Source organism: Loxodonta africana, chromosome 16 (assembly GCF_030014295.1).
Source record: "Loxodonta africana isolate mLoxAfr1 chromosome 16, mLoxAfr1.hap2, whole genome shotgun sequence".
Lineage (NCBI taxonomy): Eukaryota > Metazoa > Chordata > Mammalia > Proboscidea > Elephantidae > Loxodonta > Loxodonta africana.
In genome coordinates, this window is record NC_087357.1 from 34,635,837 (window position 1) to 34,651,942 (window position 16,106).

Below are 16,106 nucleotides of genomic sequence, written 5' to 3' on the forward strand. Positions count from 1 at the left end.
GCCAAGTTGACGCACATTTTTGGGGGACACAATTCAATCTGTAACACAAATGAAGTGGGATAAACAGTCAAAACTATAAACATCAGCTGATGCAGAATACAGAGAGAGGACAAGATGTGTGAGTCCTTGGGTGGTTGATTGTGTAACCAGCTCTCAGAATCTTCAGTCACTGCGTATTTGCCAATGATTGGTCCTATTTACTGCTCTTGTAGGCCAAGGGGAGGAGGTGGGCCTCCTTCCACCCATCTGTACCTCTCTGTTTTGTTTGAAGGCGCAGAGTCCATCTGAAATAGCACCTACCCCTTTTTTGGAAATCTCTTGGGGAGATGAATGGTAACAGGATTGTTTCCACGGAGGATACATTCTGAGCTTGATGCTGTGAAGATCTCACTTCCTGGTGGAGTTGAGATGTGCAGCTCTGATTTAATCCAGAATAGGAGAGCCCCCGGAGGGAGCTGTGTGGGAGCTTGATTCTTCTCATAGAAACGTGTCCTAATCCTCTGTGCTGTACCTGAATCCTGAATCCCAGCCGAGAAGCCTCTGTACTAAGAAGTACTTGCATCCTGAACTGTCTTGATTTAATAATTTGAATGAGAGGTGGAAGGAGGCAGTTTACACAGATTTTCATGTTGATTAAGCTTTGAGTGACTGTATCAGATGGAATCTGAACTGCTCAGTCACAGGAAAGTAGAAGGAGAGTTTTTGTACTGCTCCTTGCTGAAGGTGACCAGTTTTTACAGATGTCTGTTGTCTGCGCTTTTCCCCAGAAGAACGGATTTCTTTGTTGTGAGTGTGTGAGCGCCGATTTCATTGAAAGATTGGGAAGGGGACTTGGTGGGGAGGGGCTGTAGGGGAAACTCACTGGGGATGCAGAAGGAAGAAAATTGTTGGGCCAATAACTATAGAGACCTCAGTGTGCTAGTAATACTGACACAGCAGGGTGCTTTCACATGCATACTCTTAACCAGGCTCTGTGATGTCCCAGTTTTATTTCAGTATTTACTTTCCTTTTTAGAGGTCACTTACATTTAAGAGCTATAAGTTCCATAAGGATAGGAGCCATGTTTGTGCCTGTTTGATCAGCATCTAGCCCAATACCTGGCCCAAAGTAGGCATTCAGTAAGTGAATGAACTTTAATTTCCTTCCTTGTTCTGATTGGAAGGTGATGGAATTGTCCCTGTTCACAGTTGTAAACTGTAACTTGAATGAAGCCTAAGACTCCTCCATTATATAACTCTCTTCCATGTTCCAGCATATCGCACAGATGATTGTCAGCCCTGGGTTCTGCCGGTAGTGAGGAAGGTGCAGCAGAAGATTGCTAACGACAACAGCCTGAACCATGAATATCTGCCGATCCTGGGCCTAGCAGAGTTCCGGACCTGTGCTTCCCGGCTTGCCCTTGGGGATGACAGCCCAGCTCTCATGGATAAGCGGGTGAGTTCTGAGTGAGGATGTATTTTCAGTTTAGAAACTGTGAAAGTAAAAAGAGGCTGAAGATTCAAATTTTTTTTTTTTTAAATAATTTTTATTGTGCTTTAAGTGAAAGCGTACAAATCAAGTCAGTCTCTCACACAAAAACCCATAGACACCTTGCTACATACTCCCAGTTATTCTCCCCCTAATGAGACAGCCCGCTCTCTCCCTCCACTCTTCTCTTTTCGTGTCCTTTTCGCCAGCTTCTAACCCCCTCCACCCTCTCATCTCCCCTTCAGACAGGAGATGCCAACATAGTCTCAAGTGTCCACCTGATGCAAGAAGCTCACTGCTCACCAGCATCCCTCTCCAACCCATTGTCCAGTCCAATCCATGTCTGAAGAGTTGGCTTCGGGAATGTTTCCTGTCCTTGGGCAACAGAAGGTCTGGGGGCTAAAACCACCAAGGTCCTTCCGGTCTCAATCAGACCATTAAGTCTGGTCTTATGAGAATTTGGGGTCTGCATCCCACTGCTCTCCTGCTCCCTCAGGGGTTCTCCGTTGTGTTCCCTGTCAGGGCAGTCATTGGTTGTAGCTGGGCACCATCTAGTTCTTCTGGTCTCAGGATGATGTAGTCGCTGGTTCATGTGGCTGTTTCTGTCTCTTGGGCTCGTAACCACCTTGTGTCCTTGGTGTTCTTCATTCTCCTTTGATCCAGGTGGGTTGAGACCAATTGATGCATCTTAGATGGCTGCTTGCTAGTGTTTAAGACCCCAGACACCACTCTTCAAAGTGGGATGCAGAATGTTTTGTTAATAGATTTTATTATGCCAATTGACCTCGATGTCCCCTGAAACCATGGTCCCCAGACCCCTGCCCCTGCTATGCTGGCCTTCAAAGCATTCAGTTTATTCAGGAAACTTCTTTGCTTTTGGTTTAGTCCAATTGTGCTGACCTCCCCTGTATTGTGTGCTGTTTTTCCCTTCACCTAAATTAGTGAAAACCCCTCTCCCACCCTCCCTCCCTCCCCTCTCTCTTAACCGCAAAAGAATGTTTTCTTCTCAGTTTAAACTATTTCTCAAGTTCTTATAATAGTGGTCTCATACGTGTCCTTTTGCAGCCGACTAATTTCACTCAGCATAATGCCTTCCAGGTTCCTCCATGTTATGAAATGTTTCACAGATTCGTCACTGTTCTTTATCAATGCATAGTATTCCATTGGGTGAATATACCATAATTTATTTATCCATTCATCCATTGATGGGCACCTTGGTTGCTTCCATGTTTTTGCTATTGTAAACAGTGCCGCAATAAACATAATCCAGACCCAGTGCTGTCGAGTCAATTCTGACTCATAGCGACCCTATAGGACAGAGTAGAACTGCCCCATAGAGTTTCCAAGGAGAGCCTGGCGGATTCAAACTGCCGACTATTTGGTTAGCAGCCGTAGCACTTAACCATTATGCCACCAGGGTTTCCGCAGTAAACATGGGTGTGCACATATCTGTTCATGTAAAGGTTCTTATTTCTCTAGGATATATTCCAAGGAGTGGGATTGCTGAATTGTATGGTAGTTCTAACTTTTTAAGGAAGCGCCAAATCGATTTCCAAAGTGGTTATACCATTTGACATTCCCACCAGCAGTGTACAAGTGCTCCAGTCTCTCCACAGCCTCTCCAACATTTATTATTTTGTGTTTTTTGGATTAATGCCAGCCTTGGAGTGAGATGAAATCTCATTGTAGTTTTGATCTGCATTTCTCTAATGGCTAATGATTGTGAACATTTCCTCATACATCTGTTAGCTACCTGAATGTCTTCTTTAGTGAAGTGTCTATTCATATCTTTTGTCCATTTTTTAATTGGGTTATTTGTCATGCAGTTGAATTTTTGCAGTATCATGTAGATTTTGGAGATCAGGTGCCGATCAGATATGTCATAGCTAAAAACTTTTTCCCAGTCTGTAGGTAGTCTTTTTACTCTTTTGGTGAAGTCTTTGGATAAGCATAAGTGTTTGATGTTTGGGAGCTCCCAGTTATCTAGTTTTTCTTCTACATTCTTTATAATGTTTTCTATACTATTTATGCCGTGTATTAGGGCTCCTAACGTTGTCCCTATTTTTTCTTCCATGATCTTTATTGTTTTAGATTTTATATTTAGGTCTTTGATCCATTTTGAGTTAGTTTCTGTGCATGGAGTGAGGTATGGGTCTTGCTTCATTTTTTTGCAGATGGATATCCAGTTATGCCAGCACCATTTGTTAAAAAGACTGTCTTTTCCCCATTTAATTGTTTTGGGGCCTTTGTCAAATATCAACTGCTCATATATGGATGGATTTATGTCTGCATTCTCAATTCTGTTCCATTGGTCCATGTATCTGTTGTTGTACTAGTACCAGGCTGTTTTGACTACTGTGGCAGTATAATAGGTTCTAAAATCAGGTAAAGTAAGGCCTCCTACTTTGTTCGTCTTTTTCAGTAATGCCTTATTTATCTGGGGCCTCTTTCCCTTCCATATGAAATAGGTGATTTGTTTCTCCATCTCATTAAAGAATGTCGTTGGGATTTGGATCGGAACTGCATTAAATGTATAGATCGCTTTTGGTAGAGTAGACATTTTTACAATGTTAAGTCTTCCTGTCCATGAGCAAGGTATGTTCTTCCACTTATGTAAGTCTCTTTTGGTTTCTTGCAAAAGTGTACTGTAGTTTTCTTTGTATAAGTCTTTTACATCTCTGGTAAAATTTATTCCTAAGTATTTATCTTCTTCGGGGCTACTGTAAATGGCATTGATTTGGTGATTTCCTCTTCAATGTTCTTTTTGTTGGTGTAGAGGAATCCAACTGATTTTTGTATGTTTATCTTGTATCCCGATATGCTGCTGAACTCTTCTATTAGTTTCAGTAGTTCTCTGGAGGATTCCTTAGGGTTTTCTGTGTATAAGATTATGTCATTTGCAAATAGAGATACTTTTACTTCTTCCTTGCCAATCTGCAAGCCCTTTATTTCTTTATCTAGCCTAATTGCTTTAGCTAGGACTTCCAGCACAATGTTGAATAAGAGTGGTGAAAAAGGGCATCCTTGACTGGTTCCCGATCTCAATGGGAATGTTTTCGGGCTCTCTCCATTTAGGGTGATGTTGGCTGTTGGCTTTGTATAAATGCCCTTTATTATGTTGAGAAATTTTCCTTCTATTGCTATTTTGCTGAGAGTTTTTATCATGAACGAGTGTTGAACTTTGTCAAATGCCTTTTCCGCATCAATTGATAAGATCATTTGATTCTTGTCTTTTGTTTTATTTATGTGGTGGATTACATTAATTGTTTTTCTAATGTTGAACCATCCCTGCATACCTGGTATGAATCCCACTTGGTTATGGTGAATTATTTTTTTCATATGTTGTTGAATTCTATTGGCTAGAATTTTGTTGAGGATTTTTGCATCTAGATTCATGAGGGATATAGGTCTATAATTTTCTTTTCTTGTGGTGTCTTTACCTGGTTTTGGTATCAGGGATATGGTGGCTTCATAGAATGAGTTTGGTAGTATTCCATCCTTTTCTATGCTCTGAAATACCTTTAGTAGTAGTGGTGTTAACTCTTCTCTGAAAGTTTGGTGGAACTCTGCAGTGAAGCCATCTGGACCAGGGCTTTTTTTTGTTGGGAGTTTTTTGATTACCTTTTCAATCTTTTTTTTTTATTTAGTTGTTCTACCTCTGTTTGTGTTAGTTTAGGTAGGTAGTGTTTTTCTAGGAATTCATCCATTTCTTCTAGGTTTTCAGATTTGTTTGAGTATAGTTTTTCATAGTAATGTGATATGATTCTTTTAATTTCAGTTGGGTCTGTTGTGATATCGCCCATCTCATTTCTTACTTGGGTTATTTGCTTCCTCTCCTGCTTTTCTTTTGTCAGTTTGGCCAATGGTTTATCAATTTTGTTGAGTTTTTAAAAAAACCAGCTTTTGGTCTTGTTAATTCTTTCAATTGTTTTTCTGTTTTCTATTTCATTTAGTTCAGCTCTAATTTTTATTATTTTTTTTCTTCTGGTGCTTGTGGGTTTCTTTTGTTGCCCTCTTTCTATTTGTTCAAGTTGTGGTGACAGTTCTTTGATTTTGGCCCTTTCTTCTTGGATGTGTGCATTTATTGATATAAATTGGCCTTTGAGCACCACTTTTGCTGTGTCCCAAATGTTCTGATAGGAAGTGTTTTCATTCTTACTGGATTCTATGATTCTCTTTATTCCATCCTTAATGTCTTCTATAATCCAGTCTTTTTTGAGCAGGGTATTGTTCAGCTTCCAAGTGTTTGATTTCTTTTCCCTGATTTTCCTGTTATTGATTTCCACTTTTATGGCCTTCATGGTTAGAGAAGATGCTTTGTAATATTTCAATGTTTTGGATTGTGCTAAGGCTTGCTTTATGACCTAATATGTGGTCTATTCTAGAGAATGTTCCGTGTGCACTAGAAAAGAAAGTATAGTTGGTTGCTGTTGGGTGGAGTGTTCTGTATATGTCAACGAGGTCAAGTTGGTTGACTGTGGCATTTAGATCTTCCGTGTCTTTATTGAGCTTCTTTCTGAATGTTCTGTCCTTCACCGAAAGTGGTGTGTTGAAGTCTCCTACTATTATTGTGGAGCTGTCTATCTCACTTTTCAATGCTGATAGAGTTTGTTTTATGTGTCTTGCAGCCCTGTCATTGGGTACATAAATATTTAATATGGTTGTATCTTCTTGGTGTATTGTCCCTTTCATCATTATATAGTGTCTTTCCTTATCCTTTCTGATGCATTTAACTTTAAAGTCTATTTTGTCAGAAATTAATATTGCCACTCCTGCTCTTTTTTGATTGTTGCTTGCTTGATATATTCTTTTCCATCCTTTGAGTTTTAGCTTGTTTGTGTCTCTAAGTCTAAGGTGTGTCTCTTGTAGGCAGCATATAGACAGATCTTGTTTTTTAATCCATTCTGCCACTCTCTGTTTCTTTATTGGTGCATTTAGTCCATTTACATTCAGGGTAATTATGAACAGGTATGAATTTAGTGCTATCACTTTGATGTCTTTTTTGTGTGTTGACAGCTTCTTTTTCCCACTTGATTTTACGTGCTGAGTAGATTTTCTTTATATATTGTCCTTTCCTCATATTTATTGTTGTTGATTTTGTTTCTGCTGAGTCTGTATTTTTCCCTTGTATTTTATTTTGTTGAGTAGGATAGTTTGTCTCCTTTGTGGTTACCTTATTATTTACCCCTATTTTTCTAAATTTATAACTAAGTTTTATTTCTTTGTATCGACGTATCTTCCTCTCTATGTGGAGGGTGTATGATTACATTTCTTAGTCCCTCTTTATTATTTTAACGTTGTCTTCTTTTATATAATAACATCGTTGTTACCCTGTGTTGGGCTTTTTCTTTTTTTTGGATTTCCCTGTCTGGGTTGACTTCTGGTTGCTCTGCCCAGTGTTCTAGTCTTGGATCGATACCTGATATTATTGATTTCCTAACCAAAGAACTCCCTTTAGTATTTCTTGTAGTTTTGGTTTGGTTTTTACAAATTCCCTCAACTTGTGTTTATCTGAAAATGTCTTAATTTCACCTTGATATTTAAGAGACAGTTTTCGTGGATATATGATTCTTGGCAGGCAATTTTTTTCCTTCAATTTTTTAAATATGTCATCCCGTTGCCTTCTTGCCTGCATGGTTTCTGCCGAGTAGTCCAAGTTTATTCTTATTGGCTCTCCCTTTTAGGTGACTTTTCTTTTATCCCTCCCTGCTCTTATAATTGTCTCTTTATCTTTGGTTTTGGCAAGCTTGATTATAACATGTCTTGGTGACATTCTTTTAACATCTACCTTATGTGGAGTTTGATGAGCATCTTGGATAGCTATCTTCTCATCTTTCACAATATCAGGGAAGTTTTGTGCCAACAAATCCTCAACAATTTTCTCTGTATTGTCTGTTATCCCTCCCTGTTCTGGTACTCCAATCACTCGTAGGTTATTTCTCTTGATAGAGTCCCACATGATTCTTAAGGTTTCTTCATTTTTTTAAATTCTTTTATCCAATTTTTCTTCAAATATATTAGTGCCAAGTGATTTATCTTCGAGTTCAGAAATTCTAGCTTCTACTTGCTCGATTCTGCTCCTCTGACTTTCTGTTGAGTTATCTAATTCTGTAATTTTATTGATAGTCTTCTGAATTTCTGATTGCTGCCCGTCTATGGATTTTTCCAGCTTATTAAACTTTTCATTATGTTCCTGAGTAATCTTTCTGATTTCTTCAGTTGCTTTATCTGTGTGTTCCTTGGCTTGTTCTGCATATTGCCTCATTTCCTTCCTGATGTCTTGAAGGGTTCTGTATATTAAACTTTTGTATTCTGCATCTGGTAATTCCAGGAATGCACTTTCTTCTAGAAGATCCCTGGATTCTTTGTTCTGAGAGCCTGTTGAGGTGATCATGGCCTGTTTCCTTATGTGACTTGATATTGACTGTTGTCTCTTAGCCATCTATAAGTTATTGTATTAGTTTATGCTTGCTTACTGTGTTGTAGCTGCTTGCTTTGTTTTGTTTTGGTATACCCCTATGGGTTGCTTGAGGGAGGCAGCTTGATTATTTTTGCCTTTGGAGCTCTGGTATCCTGTCCCCAGCTGGCTAGAGCTGTTATCAGGTATATCAGACTAGAGTCCATTCAGTTTTCTTGTATGAATTCAGCTCAGGTTTCCAGGTAGCTGATATCAAGTGTGTGGTACAGGCTTTGTCCTACAGTCTTAGAGGGGTAGGGGTGATTGGCGTATATATCCATATCTGATTGCAGGAGGGGGTCACGCTCTGAACAAGGCAGGGGGCTGAGAACCGACCCCTAAGTGTCTCTGAAGAAAATGCGTCTCTGTTCCCTGGACCGTGCTGGTGGGTGGGCTCTGCAGAGGGACCACGGGCATGCAAAGCTTTTGTTGTAAGGACTGGGAGGTACCAGTTATCCCTGGACCGCTGTCGCGGGTGGCTGGGCAACCCAAGTAGAGCCACCAGTCCTTAGGTCCCTGTTGTGGGTAGGTGAGGACCTTGTTTAGTAGGCAATGCAATGTCAAATGTCAAACACCCACCTCTCCGCCGCACCACTGAAATGGTTAGAGTTTGCCAACAAGGGCCTATTCTCCTGAAATAGGCCCACACAGGTCCATGCAGAAGGGAAAGGTGCTCAAGGTTCATGGATGGTTTATGCCTGGACGGGAGCCGCTTCTGTCCTGAGCTCCCCCAGTTAATGGAGCTAGCAAATTATCTTTTCCCCCAGTTGGAAATTTTTTCCTTCCCCAAGGCCGGGAGGACGGCTCCAGGTGCTCACCAGGGTCTATCTCAGGCCCAGGGATTCAGCCGCTGAAGCTGGCATGGGGGTGGGGCACTGTAAAATATACGCAAGTACTTAGCTTTTGCCGAGAGCGCCCTTCTGCTCAGGTTCTGGAGGTGTGAGTGGGCTGTGTGGCTGGCTGCTTCTCCCTGAGGAAACTGCCGCTGAATGCTAGGACCAGCCCACCGCTGCCGCTCCGGGAATAGTGCCTGAGGGCTTCCCGCGATTCAGGTTCAGTAACTCCTCTCCACTTCTGAATGGTCTCTTCCTTCCCCTGTCCCTCAGTTCATTGTCTAAGCTTGCCTTTGATGCTCAGGGCGCCCAGCTTGTCACAAATATACTCGTTTCACTTGTTTTTTCAGGTCTTTGTTGTAAAGAGGGCTCAAGGGAAGAGTCTGTCTATTCCGCCATCTTGGCTCCGACTCTCTCAATTTGTTTTAAAGTATTAAGTATTAATTATGTCTTTAGAATGATCAGTGAATAATCGTTTAAGCCATGTGACTTCAAGAACCTGATAGAGCAGATAATACGACCATATGCAAAGCATGGCTCCTTCGATTGTCCAGCTTTGCCTCGTAGATCATCAGAGCTGTTGCTGAAGCAGTCAGTAGAGGTGCTAAGCAAAAGGAATTGACTGGAATGATCAAGAGACCAGGGTTCTGGACACAGCTCTGCCGCTACTTTTGGCCACAGGCAAGTCATTTATCCTCTGATCCCTACATCTACGTATTAGAAAAATTCTAGTTTGAGGTTCCTGATACCATAGGAGCATTTGCATCATTTAAGGAGTCTCTGAACACCCTGAAATTATATGTAGAATTTTGTGGGTATGTGCTTATTTCTGGGGAGAAAGTTCATGACTTTTATCAGATTTTCAGAAGTTCAAGAGCCTCTAGTCTAGCTCCTTTCTGAAGTCCTTACCAATTCTAATATTCTTTAATTCTTCTAGCCTTGATCTTACTGCCCCTCATTCAAGAGCCTCTTGGAACATATTCCATTTATAACTAGAGACACATGGAAGAATGACACATTTGAAAGCAGACACAAACAGCTAGGTTGTATGTGATAGGAAGTTGTATGATTCAGATTGTCAATGTCGTAAGAATTCAGAGGAGAGGGAGACCAGTGAGGGCCAGGGATGGGACTTGGGCTGACTCTTGGAAAATGGGTGAACGGGGCCAGGCCACTGGTTATCAACTCTGTCTGCACATTAGAATCATCTGAGGATCTTTTTAAAACATAGTGACGCTTGGACCCCTTTCCAGACCCCTTAAATCAGAATCTTGGAGGATGGGGAGCCCTGGTATGGGCATATTTTGAAAAGCTCCCTAGCTAATTCTAAAGTTCAGCCAGGGTTGAGAATTACAAGGTGTGGAGGAGAGAAAAAAGACGGGTATTTCTCGAGTAGTAGGAGTAAAAAGACAGAGGTAGGGTAAGGAGGTCTAGGCTGTGAAAAAGTCTGCCTGATTTGAGCCGAGGAATATGTTGGATAGATCAGGGAGACTGAGATTTTGGCAGATAGGACAGTGAAAGCCACTAAAGGTTTGAGGAGGGAAGTTACCTGGTAAGAACTGTTTGAAGAAGATAAACTTGACTGGATGGGTGGCAAGGGGAAGACCTGTGATTTGTGCAATGGTCTAACGAGGTCTTGTGCAGTTTAACCCAGTTGCTCTTACTGCTCCCCTGGGCCAGTGTTATAGTGCTGCCTGGGAGATGTAGATGCCAAGAGAATGTCCTACACTGTAGATGCCAAGAAAGTAACCTAAATCAGCCAGAAAAAGCCTTAAAATATTTACAGATTGCCATGAAGACTTAAATGTAATTTTTTTCTATGATCAAACCCACGGGATGAACTAGACTAAGAGGGAGAGCTGTATTCTCAGGTCAAGGCCAAAAGCAACAGCCCCAAGTCTTATAGTGTAAGCGATCAAAACAGGGATCAATGAGCAGCACTACAGTACTGCCTTCAATGCACTGAGGGAGTCTTGGCATCGTGGAGTCATCTGATTTATTCCTCACATGCTGTTTCTTCCTTTTGTGTATCATATTACCCAGATGCCCTGAGAAGCAGAATGGCAGGATAAAACAAAGGTTGAAAGGTTGTATAGCTGCACATTCTTACGTGTATCAGGAAACAGGGAGGCTCTGGGTGGAGGTACTTGGAATTCAGGTTGATGACTAGGCCAAGTAAATAACTGAATTAGCGTTTCGTCATGATTAATATGAGAGATTGTGACTTACTTGCCTCAAGGAACTGAAGGAATACAGGTGGAAAAGTTACAGTAGAGAGATTATAGGTGGCATTGGGAAGTTGCTCTGCAAATCAGTGTTCCCTCAGAAAATCTTACTGAAGTTTAAAGTAGGGAACTTTGGCAACTGGAGACTTAATCTTCTAGATGCTGGCTGTAGATAAATTAGTTGGAATTCAGTTGTTGACAAAATGAAAACAGATTCGGTAGGGACTTCTTCTCCATTGCTTACACATTTCTTAGGCAGTTATTAACTCTGTTGGGCAGATGTTTGTTCGTCTGCTCATTGATCCCTGTTTTGATCCCTTACACTATAAGACTTTGAGCTGTTGCTTGTGGCCTTGACCTGAAAGTATAGCTCTCCCTTAGAGTCTAGTTCATTTCATGGGCTTGATCATAGAAAAAATTTTCATGGTAGTCTGTAAATATTTGAAGGCTTTTTTGGGCTGATTTAGGTTACTTTCTTGGCATCTATAGTGTAGAATATTCTCTTGGCACCTACATCTCCCTAGCTACCAGTTTCCATGGAGCTCTGAGGCTTGCTTCTTTCCCTTCCCTATCCCAGGCTACTGTCTTAGTTCAGCCCCCCATCATCTCACTTGGATTCTTGTAATAGTCTCCTAATTGACCTTCCTTAGCAAATGAAGGTAATAATGTCACCTACCCTTCCCCCCACCCCTAGTTGCCCTCCCATTATCTTACAGGGTAAAATCTGGACTTTGAGCTTGGCACACAGTGCATTTTACAGCCAGCCTTCATCTTGTTATTGTACTCACTCCCCCTCCTGCCCCCTAGCGACCTGCCATTTTAAGAGCCTTGCTGTTTTCTAGACCCAGTAAGCCTTGCCGTGACTTGGAGCCTCTGCCCAGAACATCCTCCCTGACTTCTCTAACTCCTCAGCTCCCATGAGTCACTTCTATGCTGAACCCTTAGCTGCCTCAGGCAGAGCTAGTTGTTCGTGTCCTCTGAGTTATCGTAAGACTTTGTTTGCAGACTGGGAATGACAGGACTCTCTGTGCTTACTGTAATGTGTAATTTTGTAAGTTGTTCTCTCCTGTTGGACCACGATTTCCTCCACGGCAGGGACCATGGCTTGCTTATTTACCTTGCAAATATCCAGCATTTAGCTCCTAGCTTGGCCCCTCAAAGATTCTCAAATGTTTGAATCTACTCACTCGTTCAGTCAACAAATGAGTGCGCACTCCTAGTGCTAGGCTCTGCGCTAGGTGCTGGGACATAACTGTGAACAAAACACACAAAAACCCCTGCCTTGCTTCCAGTTCTGTAGAGAGAAGCAGAGTATAAACATAATACGAAAACGATATCATATATTTAAAAAATGATAAATACTATAAAAACAGAGCAGGGGAAGGCATATCAAGAATGCTGGGGGTGGGAGTGAGGGTGGATACAGTTTTAATGAAGGCAGTCAAGGTAGAAATAGAAAGTGACATGTGAGCCAAAACTTGAAGGAGAAGAGGCATGACTAAAGGAATGAATGAACCAGAAAACAACCAGTAATCACGTCTTCCCTTCGATTTTTCTTCTCAAGATTTAACATTACCAGGTCCTTCAACCATTTTGAGAAGACCTATTTCCTAGACTACTCACTGCCTCTTACTACTTTTCCGTTTTCAGACAGACGTTAAGATCCAGACCAAAATGTCCACTTCTCACCTCCTGAATTGTAAAGTTTTAGCTTCTGAAATAACTGAGCCTTTGGAGGGAGGAGGGTTCGTGGGCCAAATGTCCTCGCCATGTAATGCCATTCCAGTTTCTTGCTTTGGTCGCTGCCTCTAGGACAGTTGGGCTTTTGCTGTGGCTCTGATCTTTTGAGCATCTTCTTTCTTCATTTAATTCAACACATGTTCATTTAGTACCACGTGCCACATATCATGTGAGCTGTTATAAGGGCGCTAAGATGAATGTGACATGGCCCTGCCCGAAGGCAGCATCTAGTCAGCCCTCCTCCTCCTCACAGTAAGTCATTGTAACATCAACCCATTGTAGTCTCTGGCCAGCCTTCTAGAGTTTAGCAGGAATTTCTTCAGGTAATGTGGCTAAATTGGGAGTACAAATAGCAAACTGGCGTATGTAGTAGATACAGAGGCCTGGTTTGTCTGGCTGCACAACAAGTCTTACGGGATTTCCCTTGTTCTGGATATCCCTGTTCAGCCACCAGCTCCAGCTGCCTGGCTCCTTGGGAAGCTGGTACTTACCTTAGATTTTACGGTTTGCTTCTGCACCAAATTCAGGACTTTATTAGCCTCACGATCAATTTGCCAAAAACTAGTACACAGAATGACCAAAATGCTACATTACTAATTCACCAAAAAAACTCGTTTGTGTTAATGGCTTCTATAGTTTAGGACAATTTGTGTTTCACTGAAGCCACCCCGTGTTTGATATGTTTTTAGGGAATGGTAATTTCTTGGGAATTTGAAATTTCAAGTGTCATATGTCATGAATGCCAAGGACTGTTTTCTTTGAGGTGGGTTTATCTTTTCCAAACACGTTTGCTATGTAGTCAGCTGGCTTTCTCATTTCTTTTAATTAATGAATTTCCTTTCCAGAGTGGGAGAGAAAAGAGTAGAGCTCACAGTTGAGCACAGGAAAAATGATGCCTGGGAGTGTTTTCACGGGTATCTGTATGCACCTGGCATGTTTCCCTGATAGCGTAAAACCATGTTCAAGGGAAACGTGGCTCATTGGCATTGGAAGTATTAGTATTCCAGAATGACTGAGGTATCTGAAATGTGAAGTAATGTGTGATATTGATGTTCAGCTTTGCTGGATGACAAATCCATAAAAAATAAATGCATGTTTTGGTTAATTCATGTTGGTAGCAATTTGTATACAGAATCCAGGCAGGTCACAATGTGGGGGCAAAACTTTCAAAGCCATGGAAAGGGGTCAGTGCTTGGCGGGGATCACTGTAAAGAACAGAGAGGTTAGTGCGCCAAATTAACAGACACTGACCGCTTTAAGCACTCCTCAGCCTCTCTCTGTAACATAGAGCTGCAATCTTCTCTGCATCTCTGTGAATGTCAATTTTGCTTCTGTGTTGCGTTTCAGATAGTGCTCTTTCACAGGTCATCAGATCTGCAGATAGAAATACAGCAGCGGTCAATAAAAGTGGTGGTCATCGGTACCGTTGTCTTTGTTGGTTTAAGTGGGATTTCTGCTAATGATTCAGTGTTCACATGAAGCTGACTTAGGGGTTAAATGAATTTCTTTGTTGTTGCTATTTTCAGAAAGTATCTCTCATTTCCTGTTTTACTGAGTATTTATATCATATCAGAAATGGCTAAGCTTTTCTCATCTGTTGTGATGATCATTCAAGTTTTCTCCTGCCATCTAACAGTATGACAAATTATGTATTTCTTAGAAATCAAATAACCGTACACTCCTGGGATGAATCTCACTCGATCAAGGGGTATTGGATTCATGCTGTTCGCTAACGTTTATTTAGGAACTTAGTGTTTATAGTTATGAAAGAGATAGGGCTCTCCCTTTTTTCAGTTTGTTTTCTTCATCATCTGTTAGCATCAATGTTATGTCAGTTTTAATAAGAGATTTAGGAAGCTTTTCTTCTTTGTCTAGGAAGTTTTTTTTTTTTTTTTTGCCTTTTTATTTTGGAAAATTTCAAATAGTATGAAAGTAGAGAAAACAGAATAATGAACGAACCCCATGTATCCAGCACCCAGCTTCAACAATTAACCTGTATGTTGTTGATCATGTAGTGTCTACCCCCCATCCCCCCCAAACTGGACTGTTTTACAGCAATCTCGATATCTAGATTTTTTTTTTAACTATTTAAAAATTTTACAAATAATACATGAATCTATTCTCATTTTTAAAAATGCAACCTGTCCCTTTTGACCACTACCGCCCATTGTAGACCCCTCCCCAGGAGTTGCCACTATTGTCAAATTGGTGTGCCCCTCCTTATTTTTATTTAGATAGGCTTTATAATGTGACCTTTTTCTTTCTTTTTAAATCCTTAGGCATATTAGGCAGCATGTAATTTCTGGTGTTTCTCTACTGAAAAAAATTATGCTGAAACTAATTTGAATTTTGAAATGGCAAAATCAGAGCTATATAGGCAGGACAACACAAGCAGGGCATAGCGACTTCATCTAGAGAAGGTGACGTGGAGCTACACCCAGCCCTGCCACCCACCAGCCGTGTATCCCTGGGCAAACCACTTCTCTGAATCAGCTCCTCATGTGTCAGCTGAGGATGTAGAACTTGCTTTACCAGGCTGTGTTGAGGATCAGTGCAGAGTGTAGGTGAAAGCACTTTGTAACTGGTAAAGCATAGGATATTTATTATTGCCTGGGTGACATCATTTTAAGAGGAGAGAAAGCTAAGGAGAGGAAAGTATTTGTATATCACCTTTGTTTTGTTAGAACATATTTTAAGGATCAATAAGCCTGAGTTAGAAAGTTGAGAAGGAGTACAGCAGACTGATTTCAATGACAAGCTAGAAACACTGTTTTATAGGCTTCTGCTGAAGGGAAAGTTTGATCTTGGGATGGTGCTGGAGAGACTCTTGCCTTCCAGAGCACACACTAATGTGGCCTGGCTAAGTCCCCTACCTCTGTGTTCAGTTGAGACGTTCTCCTGAGAGTCAGACTTCTGGGTTGAACCCCTGGCCCTTCCACTCAGTAGCTGGTTGGTGGCTTTGGCCAAGTGCTTCATCTCCCTTTGCCTTGGCTTCCTCTTTATAATCATGGGCAAATAATAGTATCTTTTTCATGTAGTTGTGAGGTATCGATGAAGTAATTATTTAAAGGGCTTAGCACCAAAGCAGGTACAAAGCAAGGGCTCATTATTACTACCTTAATTTTTCTAATATTATCTGACGTTGCCATTATCAACCTTCAATCCTGCTTTTTATCTTTCAGGTAGGAGCTGTGCAGTCTTTGGGGGGAACAGGTGCACTTCGAATTGGAGCCGAGTTCTTAGCTCGATGGTACAATGGAACAAACAACAAAGATACACCTGTCTATGTATCCTCACCAACCTGGGGTGAGTCTTTTAGCCGTGGCAAAAGGAGAAAAAGAAAAGCGAGAGAGAGTTATTCTCATGACTCTTGGTTGCTGTCT

General features: G+C 41.3%; 1 protein-coding gene across 1 annotated transcript in view; it reads left to right on the forward strand.

Moving 5' to 3' along the window:
* GOT1 (glutamic-oxaloacetic transaminase 1) overlaps positions 1-16,106 on the forward strand; it is a 40,203-nt gene that overhangs the window by 11,485 nt on the left and 12,612 nt on the right. The window contains exons 2-3 of the mRNA XM_003409186.4: positions 1,254-1,435; positions 15,906-16,029. Of these exons, the coding sequence (XP_003409234.2) occupies positions 1,254-1,435; positions 15,906-16,029 (306 nt within the window). The remainder of the gene's footprint in view (positions 1-1,253; positions 1,436-15,905; positions 16,030-16,106) is intronic.